This window comes from Podarcis filfolensis (assembly GCF_964270895.1).
Source record: "Podarcis filfolensis genome assembly, chromosome: 7".
NCBI classification, from domain to species: domain Eukaryota; kingdom Metazoa; phylum Chordata; class Lepidosauria; order Squamata; family Lacertidae; genus Podarcis; species Podarcis filfolensis.
The window spans coordinates 47,886,513-47,904,918 of NC_139603.1; the positions used below are offsets into that span (position 1 = coordinate 47,886,513).

The 18,406-nt window shown below is 41.4% G+C and overlaps 2 protein-coding genes across 6 annotated transcripts in view; one reads left to right on the forward strand and one right to left on the reverse strand.

The window, feature by feature from the left end:
- SS18 (SS18 subunit of BAF chromatin remodeling complex) overlaps nucleotides 1–17,495 on the reverse strand; it is a 29,504-nt gene extending 12,009 nt beyond the window's left edge. Inside the window, exons 1-5 of one of the 5 annotated variants that reach the window (XM_083623044.1) lie at nucleotides 17,378–17,495; nucleotides 8,265–8,341; nucleotides 7,102–7,186; nucleotides 1,660–1,813; nucleotides 143–364 (exon numbers count right to left, since the gene is read on the reverse strand). In XM_083623044.1, coding sequence (XP_083479170.1) covers nucleotides 143–364; nucleotides 1,660–1,813; nucleotides 7,102–7,186; nucleotides 8,265–8,341; nucleotides 17,378–17,449 — 610 coding nt within the window. In that variant the 5' untranslated portion in view covers nucleotides 17,450–17,495. Of the gene's footprint in view, nucleotides 1–142; nucleotides 365–1,659; nucleotides 1,814–7,101; nucleotides 7,187–8,264; nucleotides 8,488–14,704 lie in introns of all 5 variants that reach the window. The other 4 variants (XM_083623045.1, XM_083623047.1, XM_083623043.1 and 1 more) reach the window with 4 other exon arrangements.
- A 29-nt stretch (nucleotides 17,496–17,524) lies between these two features.
- Nucleotides 17,525–18,406, forward strand: part of TAF4B (TATA-box binding protein associated factor 4b) — a 61,769-nt gene continuing 60,887 nt past the window's right edge. Inside the window, exon 1 of the mRNA XM_083622959.1 lies at nucleotides 17,525–17,594. The gene's annotated coding sequence lies outside the window, so the exon portion shown is untranslated. The remainder of the gene's footprint in view (nucleotides 17,595–18,406) is intronic.

Below are 18,406 nucleotides of genomic sequence, written 5' to 3' on the forward strand. Positions count from 1 at the left end.
CACCTTGAAATCATTTTATTTGATGAAAAGGAGGAATTTTATGCTGTGAACCACCCTGAGATCTTCGGATGAAGGGTGGTATACAAATTAATTAAAGAGAAATAATAAAATAATAATAAAGAGTAGAAATTTATTATTTTACCTTGATTTGGTTGCATGGTTATATTTGGTCTAGGACCATAGTTTGCCATAGGCTGTCCTTGGCTCATTGTCATCTGATTCTGTCCAGGCATGCTTTGAGAGGATGGCACTGAATGATTATAACCTCCCATGGACCCATGACTATTTGAAGGCATGTTCATGGAACTGTTTGTCATGTTGAGCTGGTTGGGTCCAGGCCCCTGCATAGGCATGTGATTAGGTCCTTTGAAGAAAAATAATTTCTATATTAATGTCTTGAAACACACAATCACAGGGCTATGATGCTCATTTAAAAATCATCTAGGCTGCTCAATAAGGTTTGTCACTTAAACACAACACACTTAGAAGATTGAAATTTCCTGCATATTTAGTCATACTGCCCTTCCAAAAGAAGTAACATTTTGCATCACTGTTAGCATTTCCTACATTGACTAAAGCTTTGTACATGCTGAATGTAGCACTCTATTGATGACCCAAAGTCACGTTTATACAGATTTGAAACATTTTAATTAATACCCGAAATGGTTAAAACAGTGGTATGGTTAAACAATGGAATTTGTTGACACAAGATGTAGCGATAGCCACCAACTTGGATGGCTTTAAAAGAGCATTAGACAAATTCATGGTGTATAGGACCATCAATGGCTGCATTCTCCTCCATCCTTGGAGGCAATATGCCTCCATATACCAGCTACAAGTGGAGGGAATGCTGTTGTTTGCACATCCTGCTTGCAAGCTTCGCACAGTAATCTGGTTGGCCACTGTGAGAACAAGATGCTTAACTAGATGGGCCTTTGGTCTGATCCAGCATGGCTTTTCTTGTGTTGTTATGGTATTCAAACAGTAGGGTGGGATTCCTTCTTCAGTGACATTTTGTGTGCTATTGCCAATCTCTCCCCAGAAAAATACAGCCTAATAAAACTGATAAAAACATGAAACACTGTTTTGCTTTTATCCTGCAAGCACTGACATGTCACACACTTTTATTCTGTAATAAAAACTTGACTTCAAGTTTAGAACGGAAAAAATCATGTTGAGGTATTGTACACAACTTGCTTGATATACAGCCCTCCCCCCGCCATTGTACCATAGAGATTAGTAGAAATTAGATTTTCTGTCTAAGTGACTTTTCCTTCAGCTTCACCTCTTACATATCACACTAACTTAGATGTGATAGCATGAGATAATCTTTCAGTGAGAATTTATTCAACCACAGGCCAATACCTTTCTTCAGAAAGCCTTCTAAACACAGCTGTAACTGTATGGTTTCAGACAGACTAAATTTAGCCAGTTCTGTTCAGAGGAATGCTGTGTGTCAGCTACATCAAAACCCAAGGGCAGCCTGATAAACACAGAATACAGGTCACATAGCTCTGTAGCTAACAAACTTAGAGAGCTTGTACTCAGGGGGCATTCAAAGCAGTTTTGTCATCAACAATCTTCTATCCCTTGAGCCCACATGTTGTTTCAGTTGCTGAGCAACCCTGGTGTCAATGTCTTCTTGGAGAAAAAACTTACCAGGCATCTGGCCGTTCATCTGGTTCTGCATGTGCGGTGCAGGAGGGCCCCCACCTACCATACCATCTGAACCCATATTGTGAGAACGTGGAGGTGGGGGAGGGCCGCTCTGACTCATTCCTCCTGGACCCATTGGCATATTCTGTGTGGGTGGCTGAAAGACAATTTAATGAAACAGAAGAAGTTAGTACAATAAATACCCATCATATACATGTGGTACATTAACCAAGTTCTTCAGCATGTGCCTTGCTTCTCCTGATATATTAAACTTCCCTCAATGACTGGTAAGACTTTGCAGCACAGCACTATCTTCCAGTATGACCATTGCAGCACAGACTTTCTCCTCACAATTCAGGCTGTTTATAGGCTGTTTATTTAGAATGTCAACCTTTTTATCTGTACCTGCTACAAAATAAATTCAGGATTTTGCTCTAATGTTGAATATGAAAACAGGCTCCCTAGGAAGGTGCTGGACTCCCTAGGAAGGTGCTGGTTTCTAAGCAGTTTGAATGGCTATCTGTCATGGATGCTTTAGTTGAGATTTCAGCATGGCAGGGGGTTGAACTAGCTGACTTCAGGGTGCCTGTGGGGAGCATGAGACTCTTAATTGTAAGGTTGTGGGTTTGAGTCCCAAGTTGGGCAAAAAGATTCCTGCACTGCAGGGGGTTGGACTTGATGACTTTTGTCATCCCTTCCAACTCTACAATTCTATGATTCTATGATTAAGTGAGTCATCCCATAAATTCCCACAGGGACCCTGGGATAGAGCAAAAAAATTCTGCTCAGGGAAGAGCATTCTATTGCACTCAAAGAAGAGGAAGCAGGCAATTTTTGCTGATTCCCCCCTCTACTTCCAACCACCTGAAAATCTGCTCCGGAGGGTTGAAGAGGTGTTTGAGGTGGTATGCAGAATTTCAGAGAAAATCTTCAAAAATCAACTCCCCTATTACATCAGCAAAAGGCTTAATGCAAAAGTTTAGAGGGAAAGCAAAATAAAGGTATATAAATGCATGGCAGTCTCCTCTAGGAAAGTCAAAGAAGGGAACTTCAAAGGACAGACTACCCATCATACTTCCCATGAGAATCTCCCACGAACAGGGAAGGCTCTTATCATACAGCTGCGTAAACAGACCTGTGAAGTAATCATGAGACACTATTCCCAGGGGAAACTTACCATCTGGTGTAAACCCTGTACATACAGGGGGCATGATGGTGCAATGGAAGTGATAAGTGGTGGTGGGAGTCACCATGCTAAAAAAAAAAAGGTAAGCCTAGAGAGGAAGACTTTCTGCCCTGCCCTTTGCAGCAGAATGACAGTAGTTGCAATTTTAATACTTTTTAGTTTCTGGTTTTGGCCCAGCAGCTTTAAGTGCCTCTGAACCCAGGGGTTGTTGGAGGACCACATACCCTCGGTAAACTATTCAAAACCCACACACTCTTACCTTTTAAAAAAACCTACCGGGTAATGGGAAATGTGATGTGGATGGCCAATGTGAGGGATGCATAGACAGCTGGACTGCCCTATACACTTGAGACAATAGCAAACTGTTTTGGCCCCTATTAAATTTTGTTTCTTGGACCTTCTATTATACCCAATCCACCAAAACTTGGCCTTTTTCACCACATCTACCTGAAGCATCTTGAACCCAAAGACATATGTTGTCAATGTGGCACACCAGGGGTGGCAGTGAAACGTGTAATCTAGTCATGCCCTATAGTGGCACAGTTCTGGAAAGAAGTCATTGTCTGTGTTAACTCCATCCTGGGAAAATCCTGAAAGGTCCCCTGCCTGAAACCCTGATGAACTTCTGCCAGTCAGAGCAGACAGTGCTGAGCTAAATAGATCAATGCTCTGACTCAGTAAAAGGCAGATTCCTATGTTCCTAAGTTTCATTTCTAAAATGCATATTAGACCTGAAGAAACTATATAGCCATTCTTGTGGAACAGCTAAGTTCAGGACTGAGGTTTCAAACTTACACATCTTTCACAAACAAGATTATTAAGTGTACTTCTTTACCTAAAGAGTTGAAGTTTCCTTGGTACCCACTATCAGATCATGAAAGTCAGGGAGTGGGTTACTGAGTTACCAGAAGCAGACATAACAGGAAAGAAACTATGAGTTTCACTTTTAACTAAGACACTGGAACTAAATGTGTGTAGATAAATACAGGAACAAGAGAAACAAGATTCTGAAACTTGCATCAATTCAGTACATGTCAATTCTTTTAAATAGAGAAGTCCAGTATAGGATAAGGATTTTTGAAACATTTTTAAAATCGTACTTGGTTTACATGTGTATAACCATGCAATAAATACAGTTATTCATGCTTAAGGAAAAACATGTTTGGATCCAATTTTCAAAAAGCTAAGGCATCTAAAAACACTAAATAAACAAGCTATGACTTTCATGGATGTTAAAGATGTTATATTAAGATAAACATTTGCATAAAAGTGTCAAGACAACTATTCTTTCAGACATTAGCAGAATGTTTAAGTTTGAAGAATATTAGTAAGGTTTTCCCAGAGGACAGGGCTGAACAAATAATTTGTTTGCTTCAAGAAGTCTATAAAGAAAAACAGGTAAGTATAAATGAATCTGTTTTCAGATTTCTTCTTTAGGTGTTCAGCTATTTTTTAAAAGCCCTAGCCTGTACATTTCTTCCACTCTTTCATCCATTGTCTATTTATCGCCTAACTTCTAATTCTTTTGCAATAAGCATATTTTTTAACTCTAGGTACAAGAAAGATTTCAGGTAGTTGCAAGCAGAGATGGGCAAATTCCCCATGCCAAGCTTGGAATTTGTCTTAAAAAACTGTTCTCCTCAAATGCAGAAAGAACTTGGATCGCCCAACAACCCATCGCCCTTCCCACTCATCTATCCATCTCTCCCCACCCACCGCACAAAAAGAATTGTGGCAACAGCAAGGGGAGGTAGAGACATCTAGTATTTTGCTATGGCTCCATACCAGATGCAAGAAGCACTGTGTAGTGCAACTTTCTCAACACTGGCATAACTAGAATTCCTAGAACACCTTGCAGCTGGCATGCAGCCACAATAGCATCCTTTCTTCCCTGCCAGAGCAGCATATTTAAGAGGGTGGGAGGAAGGGACAGTCCAAGTTCCTCTCCCGCTCAGTTTATAGGTGGAGAATAGAAGTCAACCTAATTAGTCTTCCAAGCTGTATTTGGATAAAGTTCAAATTTATTATGAATAACAAAAGTAGCCAACCTGGTACTCTTCAGAAGCTTTGGGCTACAATTCCCATCAACTGCCCAAGCCAGCATGACCAATGCTCTAGTCTGATGCGAGTGGCACTCCAACAGCATCAAGAGGGCACCATTTCAGCCACCTCCCAATTACAACAGGTCTGGCACCAACTGTTGCCCAAGTCAGGCACTGGCTAAAAATGTGCCCCTCACCAGCCCAGCCTGCTACCTATGAACTCAATGGCTCCAGCTGGTGGTGTGTAGAGGCATCACTTCGTGTGGAAGTCGAGTTTGGTTCTCATCCATGGCAGCTGGCTAGCCACCATCTCTACTTCCCTATCTGGCCTGGGAGTTTCTTGAGAATGGAAAAAGGGCTCCTTCACAGAGCCAGGCATTTGGGCAAGGTGGTTAGGTGTTTGGTTGACCACAGCAGCTAGATAGACTTTAACAATTCTAAAGCTTACTTTTTCTGTTTTAAAAGTCCTTTTAAGCCACTCTGGCAAACTGCAGTACCACCACAGGCATTCTTGCACAGAAAGGCTGGATCTCGTTAATGGCTTTTGGTCTTCTCTAAGAACCAAGGTGCCAGAGAAGTTTTCTGCAGTGGTGCTGTTGCCACCATAGAAAATATTTTTTGAAAAAGAGGGGGCAGTGGGGAGACGATGTTGATGGTGCCGCACTGTGCTGTAAAGAAAAGGGTGTGTTGGGGACATCAGCAACAAAAACTAGCATGGAGGTAACAGAAAACAGTGATGTGTTTTTGGTTAACAACTCTTGTAAGGCTTGTAAGGTTTGTGATGAGGTACTATGAAACCATAGGGCACAACCGTAGTGTGTTAAGTGGCATTTTCAACCAATTGAATATTAGGGTAAGTTGCATTAAATGGGTTGGCTCCAAATAACTGTGGGTGGAAGGAAAATAGCTGCAAGTGCTTGGAGAAGAAGTTGTATTACAGCTCATGCAATGCTATGCTAAGTAGATTCTATAGCAATTATCATGCTTCCACTTGTGCAAGTAGTTATGCAACCTCTTACACAAGCAAAAAAAGGACACCTTTGAATTTAGCTTTACTTTCCCCATGGAAAACCCTAACATGAGATCCCAAACTGCATCAAAAAAGGGAAACCAAAATAATCAAGCTGATGGAGCAACTTGTGATTATAACCTTTGCACCTATTGGTTTAGAGAAGATAGAGCTGTATAAAATTAAGTATAGTATAGATAAAGTGGATAGAGAAAAGTTTTTCTATCTCTTTCTTGTAACACTAGAACTCAGGGAAGATACAGGGCAAAAGAAAGTACTTCTTCATAACGCTAAGCTATGGAATTCACTCCCACAAGAGTCAGTGATGGCCACCAAACTAGGATAGCTTCAAAAGAGAATCAGACCTTTGGCCTGATCCAGCAGACTCTTCTTATGTCCTTATGCCCTTCAGCAACTGGAAGAATTAGTTGCATGGAGTTAGTATTTTAAAAACAAAATGTATCACTGTACCATATCCATAAAGAGACTTGGTAATCTGTGCTAAAGGTACAATCTAATCATTTATTTTATTTATTAGATTTATATACTGCTCTTTATCATAAAATCTCAGGGCAGTTCACAGAATAAAATACAGGATAAAAACAAGTAAATAAGTAAAACAAATCAGCAAAACAGGAATCCCCCTTCCCACATACACATTTAAAAGGCTGTGGAATAGTAATCAGCCAAAGGAACGTTTTTGCCTGTCACCTAAAAACATATAGTGAAGGTGCTAATCAAATCTCCCTGGGGGCAGCATTCTACAAATGGGGAGCCACTACAGAGAAGGCCCGTTCTCATGTTGCCACCCTTCAGATCTCACATGGAGGAAGCACACAAAAAAGGGCCCCCAATGAACTTAGAATCTGGGACATTTATATGGGGAGAGGCGGTCCTTCAGGTATTGCGGTCCTGAGCCATTTAATACTTTATAAGTCAAAACCAGCAATCTGAATTGGGCTGGTTTTAATTATGACTGATCCTGTATTAATAATTACAGCCTTTTCAATAAAATCAAGCAAGTGTTATTCACAAGGTTCTATTTTAGTAATATACTGCAAATAGAGATATATGGGGCAGAGATGTTTGTTACAAGGTAGAAAATGCCATGCAGAAAAATTAGTACAGATATTTGTGATTAAACTTTTCTTTAGGTACATTTTTTACATTAGAAAGAACACACACAATTGTCTTTACAAGGTACTTACTGGTGGCAGTATAGATTGCATATTTTGATTGGAGTCTGCTATTGTGGCTAGGTAGACCAAGTTTGTATGCAACAATTGCTGATAACTATAAAAAAGCAGAGTATGTTTACAGTTTAAGGTTAAAGATTCTCATGTCACTACTGTCAAAAACTGCCATGTAGCTATTCTAACAGCAGCCTCTTATGAAGACTTTGTACTGGACTACACTTAAAAACAACTCAGAAACAGGAATTGGTATAGAACACTCAAATTTTGGTCTCCACACAATGGCTATTAATTAGTTTTAGGCACCACTTCTAGGTGCTGCTTCTGACATCTTAAAGCTCTTAAAAGCCTTATTCCCACATATCCAAAGTACATTCCTGTGTAGATGGTTGATAGTTGAATGAGGTCTTTTGGGTAATGCTGGTTGTAGGGACCACACCATTGTCTTAACTTGCCTATTCAAAATTTTACACCATGATGGCCCACACATATGTATGTGCATGTCACAAAACAGATATACCAGGCACATCCAACTTTCAAGAGACTGCGATCCACTCCCAGTATAAAAACCCGATCCTTCCTTCCCCCTCCTCCCTCCATCACAGTGAGCCACACAGCTGATGTGGATTCCGATCACACTTGCCCTCCCTCCTTCCCCCTCCCACCTTCCCCCTCATTGTCAAAGGGACCCAGTGCCGGGGCTGCCACAGCAGCCAGGCCGGGGGCAGGCAAGCAGACAAGGAATGTCGCCGCCCCCCCCCCCGCCGCTGGGTCTTGTAGCTGCCGCTGCCACGGCCAGGCCGGGCAACATCCCTTGCGCTTCCCGTCCAGCCTGGCATTTCCTGCTGTGGCGGTGGCGGGACCCAGTGCCAGGGGGCGACAACATTCCCGTGATTGACCAGGATCACTCCCCCGATCTACTGGTTGATCACAATTGAACAGTTGGATATGTCTGAGATATACTAACCAGCTAACTGAACAGAAAAAATATTACTTGTACCAACCAATACTGTACAATAATGCTATATAAGCAGAAGTTAGATATTATGCACTTGCTTGCATAATGTGTTTTGTGCACCTGAAAAACCTGTTCTGTATGCACAGCACATTACTTTAGAGCATGGTTAAAGTGAACATGGCAAGAGTGAACATGAATTACATTCAGGTAATTAACTTACTGAGAGCACTCTGAAGTTTTGCCTTTGTTCTGGTAGTCCATTATACACTGAATGAGATGGTTGTTTTCATCCAACATCTGTAATAATAAAACAGATTCTCAATAAGGTCAATCATTCAAGCACCCACTGAACTCTATTCTTCCGAATCTCTTTTCTTTTTGAAAGTTTAGCAAAAGACCTTTTCCTTCTTTCAGAGTCGCTGCCTATCATAGCAACAGGATTACTGATCTCTTTTTTTTTAAAAAATACATATTTATTAAAATTTTAGAAAACAAAGAATTCATCATTTCAAAAAGTATCATTTCCATACATAAAGCTCAAGAAAAACAACAATATATAACAGAAAAAGGAAAAAAAAATAAAAGAAGAAAAATAAAAAAAACAGAAAAAAGAAAAACACTCTTTCTTAAATTTATAAAGTTCCATGCCCCTCTGTCTTGACCTCCTCACATCCCCCTTTTTTGTGTTCCACTTTACTCCAATCAGATTCAGCAAATTCAAAACCTTGTTTCAACCATACTTAATGTTATATTCTAATTATTATGTCCCCATTTTCCATTTTTTTAATCCATACCTCATCTTATAAAATATGACATAATATTGTCCTATTCATAACCCCTTATCCTTTTTTTTCTTAAATTCTTCTTTTCACACACCTTTGGCCAAGGTCACACAAACCCTGTTACTTTTACTTCCCACATCCTATTGACACTCAAAGATTTTACAGTATTTTTGTAGATAGTCCTTAAACTTTTTCCAGTCCTGTTCCATCGATTCTTCTCCCTGGTCACGGATTCTGCCAGTCATTTCAGCCATCTCCATGTAGTCTATCACTTGCGTCTGCCATTCCTCCACGGTGGGTAGATCCTGTATCTTCCAATATTTAGCTAAAAGTATTCTTGCTGCTGTTGTTGCATACATAAAGAATGTTCTATCTTTCTTTGGCACCCATTGGCCAACTATGCCCAAGAGAAAGGCCTCTGGTTTCTTGGGGAAGGTACTTTTAAGTACTTTCTTAAGTTCATTATATATCATTTCCCAGTAAGCCTTAACTCTTGGGCAAGTCCACCAGAGGTGAAAGAATGTTCCCTCAGCTTCTTTACATTTCCAACATTTATTGTCAGGCAGGTGATAGATTTTAGCTAGCTTGACTGGGGTCATGTACCACCTGTAAATCATTTTCATAATGTTCTCCTTTAAGGCAATACATGCCGTAAATTTCATACCGGTGGTCCACAACTGCTCCCAATCAGCAAACATAATATTATGACCTAGATCCTGCGCCCATTTGATCATTGCTGATTTGACCGTTTCATCCTGCGTGTTCCATTTCAACAGCAAGTTATACATCTTTGACAAAATCTTAGTTTTTGGTTCTAACAGTTCTGTTTCCAATTTCGATTTATCCACCTGGAAGCCAATTTTTCTATCCAAATTATAGGCCTCTCTTATTTGATAGTAATGAAGCCAATCTCGCACTTTGTCTTTTAATTTTTCAAAACTCTGCAGTTTCAATCTGTCACCTTCTTGTTCCAAAATTTCCCAATATTTTGGCCATTTAGCCTCCATATTGAGCTTTTTCTGAGCCTTAGCTTCCATAGGTGACAACCACCTTGGGGTTTTACTTTCCAGCAAGTCTTTATATCTTATCCAGACATTAAACAAAGATTTTCTGACAATATGGTTTTTGAATGCCTTATGAGCTTTAACCTTGTCGTACCAAAGATATGCATGCCACCCAAAAACATTATTAAAACCTTCCAAATCCAAAATGTCTGTATTTTCAAGAAGCAGCCAGTCTTTCAACCAGCAGAATGCTGCTGATTCATAGTACAATTTAAGGTCTGGCAGGGCAAATCCACCTCTTTCTTTTGCATCAGTTAAAATTTTAAACTTAATTCTAGGTTTCTTGCCCTGCCAGACAAATCTAGAGATGTCTCTCTGCCACTTCTTGAAACAATCCATCTTGTCCAAAATTTGCAAGGATTGAAATAAAAATAGCATTTTAGGCAATACATTCATTTTTATAGCTGCAATTCGACCCAACAAGGAAAGCTTCAAGTTAGACCAGATTTCTAAGTCTTTTTTAACTTCTGCCCAACATTTCTCATAGTTCTCTTTAAATAAGTTCAAATTTTTCGCCGTCATATTAATCCCTAGGTATTTCACTTTCTTAACCACCATTAAACCTGTTTCATTCTGAAACCTATCCTTTTCCATTGGAGTTAAATTCTTCTCTAATACTTTAGTTTTTACCCTGTTTAGTCTAAATCCCGCCACATGACCAAATTCTTTAATCAATTCCAAAGCTCTTTTCATACTGGATTCCGGCTCCTGTAAAGTTAGAACCAAATCATCTGCAAAGGCTTTCAATTTATATTGTTTGGCTCCGACCTGAATGCCTTTTACAAATCGGTCCCCTCTTATCATGTTTAGCAGCACCTCCAGGACCGAGATAAATAATAATGGAGAGATAGGGCAGCCCTGACGTGTTCCTTTTTCTATCCTAAAATCTTCAGTCACCACATTGTTTACAATCAATTTCGCTTTTTGTTCTGAATATATTGCTCCTATACCATTTTCGAACCCCTGACCCACTCCCATCCCTTTCAAATTCTTCTTCATAAAACTCCAAGAGATATTATCAAAGGCTTTCTCCGCATCGATAAAAACTAAAACAGCTTTCGTGTTGATATTCCTTTGCAACAACTCCAGAATGTCAATTATATTTCTTGTATTATCAGACAGGTGTCTGCCTGGGAGAAAGCCTGCCTGGTCCTTATGTATTACTTCCATTAATACTTTTTTAAGTCTGCTAGCTAAAATGTCTGCAAAGATTTTGTAATCCACATTCAAAAGGGAGATGGGACGGTAGTTCTTTAGTTGTGTCTTTTCAGCTTCTGTCTTGGGTATCAATGTGATGTATGCTTCTTTCCACGATTCAGGCGCCTTTTTCCCTTCCAAAATCTCATTACACACCTCCTTTAATGGTTGAATTAAGAGATCTTTCAAAGTTCTGTAGTATTTGGAGGTTAGTCCGTCCGGTCCTGGAGATTTGCCCAGTTGCATGTTCTGAATGGCACCTTCAATTTCTTGTTCTGTAATTTGCTGGTTCAATACTAATTTATTTTCTGAGGATATTTTTTGTAATCCATTGGTTCTTAAAAATTGGTCTATCTCAGTTTCTTTCTGCGGCCCTTGCGTATAAAGTTGTTTAAAATATCTCTGAAAGCACCTTCTAATCTCCTCGGGGTTCTGTATGTTTTTTCCGTTGATCTCAAGATTTGTGATCGTATTTAACTTCTGTCTTTTTTTCAGTTGCCACGCCAATAGTTTCCCACATTTATTAGCTGACTCAAAAGTCTTTTGTCTCATTTGTTTAATTTTCCACTCTATTTCTTCATTAATCAATTTCATATATTGCACCTGATATAACTTAATCTCTCTTAGAATCTCTTTTGAGTTTGGTTTAACTCTTAACTTCTTCTCCCCTTGTTTTATTTTTTCCAAAATTTTCATTTTCTTCTCATTTTGAGATCTCTTTTTTATTGCATTCTGTTGAATCAAGAACCCTCTCATGACCGCTTTGCTTGCGTCCCAAACCGTTCTTTTTTCAACCGTAGTTCTCATATTAATTTCAAAATAGTCTTTCAGAGTCTTTTGGGCCTTCCTTACGATATCTTGGTTTCTTAGTAAGGTGTCATTCATCCTCCATCTGAAGGAGCCGATAGGTGTTAGTTTCATTTCCATCTTTACCGCATTATGGTCGGAGCAGGTTTTTGGGCAGATTTCCACCTTTTTTATTTTAGGTGCCAGGCCTCTAGTTGTCCAAATTTGGTCGATCCTTGTCCATGTCATTTTGGCTTCAGAAAAGAATGTTCCCTCTCTACCTAGGGGATTTTTGGTCCTCCAAATATCAATCAAATCCATATTGTCAGTCAGTTCAAAAAAGGTTTTTGGTAGTCTGCCCTCTTTCGTTATGGTCTGTCTTTGTGCTTTATCCATGTTCGTAGACACCACTCCATTCATGTCTCCCATCATAATAATATTGTTATAGTCAATAAAGTCCATCAACGTCTCATGCAATTTCTTGTAAAACTCTGATTTCCCCTCATTTGGTGCATAAATTCCTAAGATCAGAAATTTCTCTCCTTGTGTTTGGATTTCTATTGCCAAAATTCTTCCTTGTTCATCTTTAAAGAGAAGCTTTGGTGATAGGCTTTCTTTTGCATAAATTGCCACACCTCTCTTTTTAACCTTGTCTGATGAGATAAATTCTTGGCCTAATTTTTTATTAATTAACACTTTTCTGTGCAGCCTAATCACATGTGTTTCCTGCAAGCAAATTATGTCCAATTGTTCCTTTTTTAATAAATGAAAAACCTTCTTCCTTTTTTCCGGGGAGTTTAGACCGTTGGTATTCCAACTTAGTAGTTGCAGAGACATGTTGAGATGGTGTTATTTTCCTCCTGTTGCTCCCAGAAGTGGCGTGTCTTTAGGATCTTTCAATTCCCCAGGTGCAGGTATTAGACTTGATGATCCCGATCCTGGATCGCTTGGCTCTTCAATCCCTTTCTGAAGGTCTTCTCCGTAGTCGTGCAAAAATTTGTCTTTATCTTCCACCGATTTGATTTTAACTTTTTTCCCTCTGAAGGTAAAGGAAATCCCTTGGGGGAATTCCCATCTGAAGATAATCCTGTTGCTTCTCAGAAGTTGCACCAGATCACCGTAATTCCCTCTGAGCTCCAACAAATGCTTAGGAATATCCTTATAAATTTCCAACCTTGATTCTTGGATCTCTAATGGCGTCTTGAAGTGCGCACTCAGGATTTTGTCTCTTTCCTCCCTCGTTCTGAGGGAGATTAGACAGTCTCTCGACTTAATCTTCCTCCCTCCCTTTCCCAGTCTGAATGCGCTCACAATTTTAAAGTCCTTTTCTTCTTCCAAGGGCCAAGATTGTGTAAATTCCTTCGTGAGGTACTCAGTTAGATTTTCATTGTCAATTTCCGGTACAGATCTGATCCTTAAATTGTTTTCCTTATTTTTCAGTTCAATCATAGACAGCAGTGCCTGGTGTTCTCCTATCTGTTTGCGCATAGGTTTGATTTCTCCCTGAACTTCTTCAACTTTCTGCTTTGCCTCTTCAGCAATTTTACGGTTTGCAGTAGTGTCTTCCACCAACTTTCCAATAGTTTGTGCATTTAAGTTTACTTGTTGAGTCAAATTGTTAATGCTTGCGGTGTTTTGGTCTATCTTGTCTGACTGGTCAGAGACTTGTTTACTTAAGCCTTCCAACTTTTCAAATATTTTATTTAACACTGAAGTAAAGTCCCCACCTGAGGCCATTCCTTCCGGCCTAGGTTGTTCTATATCTTCCACTTGTGCCACAGGGATTGTGGGGACAGAGGATCTGCGCAGCTGAGAAGTTAAAGTAGTTTGCAGTGTTTTGGCTTTGGCTGATCTTGTCCTTCCGCTCATAACCCTTCTTATCTATGCGTCAAGGTCGTTCTCACAGTCTGTCTTTCTCATGGAAATCCCCAAATCAACAGATGGAAAATTCCCCCAGTAGGTTGCCAAACCAAATTATTCCACTAGAGGGATACTGTAGTCAGGAAAGCTCAAAGATGTCGCAGTTTATAAAAGTTGAAAGTTCCCTCTAGACGTTAAACAATATCCAATTTATAAAAGACCTTCAGACTCCTCTTAAATTCCTTAAATTTCCACAGAGTTACTCTTTGGCAAAGATAAGTTGTCTCAGCAAAGTGCGAGATATAAAGTAACAGTTCCAAAGTAGCCTTCCAATTCCAAACCCTGGCAGCTCAGTAGCCAGGGATTCAATGTTCTACGGTCCCGAAGTTCAAAGGAATCGGCTGGACAAAGCTGATTTTTTCACCCTCCTCCCCTCAATAAAATTGAGAGGGGGTCTTCAAAGCTTGATGTGAGAGTTTGCAACTTATTTATCCCAAAGTCTGGGGCTTGGGTTTTTAAAGAGTCTTTGCTTTGTTCTTGAAACAAAACCCGGGAGACGGACTTCCTGGTTGCGTCTCCCGCTTGTGTGCCAAATTCTTAAATTTGTCTTCGTAAATCAAATAAAGTCCCCCACTTACGGGTTGAAGTTTGTAGCCGAATAGTCCCAGGAAAAGGGTCAGCGCTCACCGGCAGCAGCTTAGCGGCATCACTCCGCAGAAAGAGCGATCGACTCACAACGCCGCGCCACCCCCGACACGATCCGGAGCTCCTTACGGGGTCCCTTCACGTAGCGGAGGAGCGCTACAGGCGCCCGCCGAGTCCCACGACCACAGGCTATCCCCACCTGTGGGTTTCTAGCAGGGGTCTCCGCTTTGCCGTAGCGGACGACCCGTTTCTGCGGAGCTTCCCCTTCACGGGTGGAAGGAGACCGCCATTGCCGTTCGCGCCGCCCCCGGAAGTCCCAGGATTACTGATCTCAACTGGAGCTAGATTTTGTCACAATCTGTCTTTTCAACCCAGATCATAAACTTTCTTGGTCCCTCTTGTGGAATCCCAAGTTCAGCTTCATTACCACTGCTATTTGTCTGTTGTACTTTTTCCTCAATAAGGGGGAGGGTACAGCAACTATGTAACTGATTTTCCCAGTTTCCCTTTTAGCTATCAAGAACTTCAAGTTCTACCACAATCTTAAGCATACTTAAACTTTAATAGTGGTATTAAGAATGACAGAATTAGAAAAGTCAGACAACCTAAAATTAAAGAAGCTTCATTTGAATAAGTGCGGGCAATTACCGTAGGTATTTTGAAGCAGTAAAACTGCTGGAACACTTTAGTTTCCTAGTCATACATAGATTATTCCTTTCCCTCCCCACCCCCACAATAATTATTTACTCATAATTTTTAGAAGGAAAAAAATAGGAATTTCTGCGTTCAAGAAATGTCAATTGGAGCTATGACACTTCATTTTTCTTGTCTTATGCAGTCACTGTAAAAGACAAAAAAATCTACTATAACTACTTCTATTACTTCAGTTAGTTAAAAGCATCAAATTCTTGATTTTACACTTATGAAGTTAGCTACCAGAGATAATATAGAACTTAAAACTGTGTAGTTTACTTAAACAGAATCAATACTCAAGCACCAGTTTGAGCAAATGAAAGTACTTCACATATATTATCTTATTGTAATTGTGAGACCACCACTGATAGATCAGTCTTATTACTTCCATATTGCAGATGGGGAGGAGGTGACTTAAGATGAAACTGTATGGTTTAAAAAATCCACCATGCCCAAAAAGAAATGTAACTTCTAGTTCAGCCATTTAGAAACAGTTCTGGGACTTCAATGAATTGGTGTTAAAACTGTAGCCTCAATGTCTTCAAAAGAATGCAGACCATCAAATTCTTAGTTAACTACCACTGCCATGAATTAAGCAACACCAGAAACCATAATATCTATATGCTTTCCACAGTGATCTTTCCAGTTCTGCAAGTGTTTCCACCATCAGGTTTCTCAAGTTTTCAACAGTACTTTTGCATCACAAATATATCTTTAGCATCTTAACAGTCCCATACCCTATTACTAACCTCTCCATTACCAGCCCACCCTCCTTTTCCATCATTTTCCCTGAAGCATAACGATTTAACTTACAGCAACTCTTTAAAATCTTCACTCTTCTAAACTACTTAACTTACTGTAAAAGTACTTCAGCTGAAACATACACCTCCAGATGCAAGTTCTTTTAATATCAACTGCTCCCCAATTTTCATACTGAAACAGTAGGTAAGAGCTATGATTTCTCTTATACTCTGCCTTCACCACTGCGTTAATCCTGAATGCCTGCTCTTATATTACTCAGTAAATAATGATTTGTGGCCCCCCCACCTCAGTAGATCATGAGTTAGCAACATGCTGGATGCTGTGGGCCTTCGGGGTGGGGAGGAGAGGTAGGAGAGAGAATCACTTATAATTAGTGGGACATCTCTGACATTTTCACATGCATGTAACAAGATTTTCTGCAATTTCTTGAGCAATTCCAGCTAATGCACTCCTCCTTCCCCTCCCCTATAATCCATTTAGCTCTACGCTTCTCTTCCACTCCATGATTATGTTGTGTGGGGCCACTGCTTGAGCTTTCCCGATTTCCAACATTTATTATCATTTATTTCATTTCTATCCCACGTTCGGGGCCTTCAAGTGGCATGCCATGGCTCTCCCCTTCCTCATTTAACCCCCACCCACCCTCAAATAACCCTATTGAGTTCGGCTGAGCTGAGAAGCAGTGACTGGCCCAAGGCCACCCAGAGGCCATCAAGGCGGAGTGGGCATTTGAACCCTGGTCTCCCAGGTCCTAATCCCACACTTTTAAACCTACTACTAAAACCGCACTGCCGATCTCGACGAATGCAAGTCACAATACTACTACTACTGACTTTCAGAAGACATCTGAAGGCAGCGCTGCTTAGGGCAACTTTTAATATTTCATGAATGATTGTACTTAAATATTTTGCTGGAAGCTGCCCAGAGTGGCTGGGGAAGCCCAGCCAGATGGGCGGGGTATAAATTATTATTATTATTACTACCATTACTACTATTTAAAGTGGAAAGTCGGTGTTGGATATTCAAGCCACCTCTACCCCACCCCTCCCGTCAACCCCTTCATAGGGGAAGTCACAATAGCGGCCTACCTCGCAGGGCTGCCACAACTGCAACCCCTCCATTAAGCGGGGAGGTGTTGGGACAGGGAAAGAGAAAGGAAAAGCCCCACATTAAAACGGCTAAGGACTACTTTTTGGGGCTCCCAACGTCCCGAGCAGCCCCAGGCGCGAGCCGGGGCGCCGACCTCCCTCACCCGCCCCCCCTGTAATGAGCCCCAGCCCCGGCTTCGGCTGCCTGGCCCGGCCTAGGCCCCTCAGCCCACCTTCTGGATGGCAGCCGGCGTGATCTCGCCCTTCCCCCGCTGCCTGGGGGCTGCGAACGCCACCGACATCTTGGGCCCCCGCGCGAAGACGGGCCTCGGCGCGCACCGAGGCGGCTCCCCGCTCCTCCTCCTCCTCCTTCCTGCCCCCTCCCGCCTCTGAGGCCACAGCGGCGGCAAAGCCCTGGGAAGAACAGCAGCTAGCTGTGGAGGAGGAAGCGGTTACCCGTTGGGCCGAGCCATCGCCACTCTCAAAACAGGGGAGGGGACGGAGCAACGTCCTGGCCAACGGCGACATCGGGCGCCACCGTGCCCCGGCGGCGCGGCGCTGCTTTCGACTCAGCTCTCCGTAGCTCCGTTTCCAAACGGAACGGTCCTCGTTGCCGTCCGGAAAATGCGCCCGTGAGGACTGTTAGCGAGCGCACCCCTTCGCTGCGACAATGGTACGTTCCTACCCGACCTCCTTCGAGCGATGACAAATGTTATAGCCCCAGAGGAGGGGGCGGTCGGGAGAGAAGTTCTCTGTTGATCTATTCCCGCCCCCTCCCCCCGAGTTCCTCGCATCATTGGTCCAGCCCACTCTTTTCTGAGCCTGGCGTATCCCTTTCAAGTCGCGAGAAGCAAAGCGAGCTTCCAGCTCGTGCGGCAAAGCACGTCTAAGCGAAACCCTCAGTCCCGTTTCAAGTGGGATCTTTGCTGTCTCCTTCAATGCACTGTTTGCTTCTTGGCTTTAAAGGGCGCGGGATTAATTTAAAACACACATGCCATATTTTTGTTTTTTTTTTAAAGTATAGTTGTGAATTTTATTTTTGTAAACCGCCTTGAGGTTGTTATTGTTGTTTTACAATCATTTTACATTTTACAATGTTGTTTTACATTTTAAGAAATTGAATTAATGTTTTTGAGGTTTTATAATTTTTTTATATTTTGTTGGAAGCCACCCAGATGGGCAGGGTACAAATATTATTATTATTAATAATTATTCAAATACGTTGGTGCGAGTCAGGGTCGCCAACCCTCCCCCTAAAACCCCCCCTTTTTTTTTTGGCACAGCCTGCCAAGTCAGCAACTGAAGCTGAACTTCTTGTTGTGCGCCTAGGGTTACCAGATATTTTCTGGTGGGGCTCCTGTGCCAGGTAGAAGATTAGGAGTTGAAGCCTTTTCTGCCTTGGAATCACAATTATAGGGGAAACTTCTATGTATTTCTACCAGCCAGGGTGCTGTTAAAAGAAATAGCTCCACCACAATAATATAC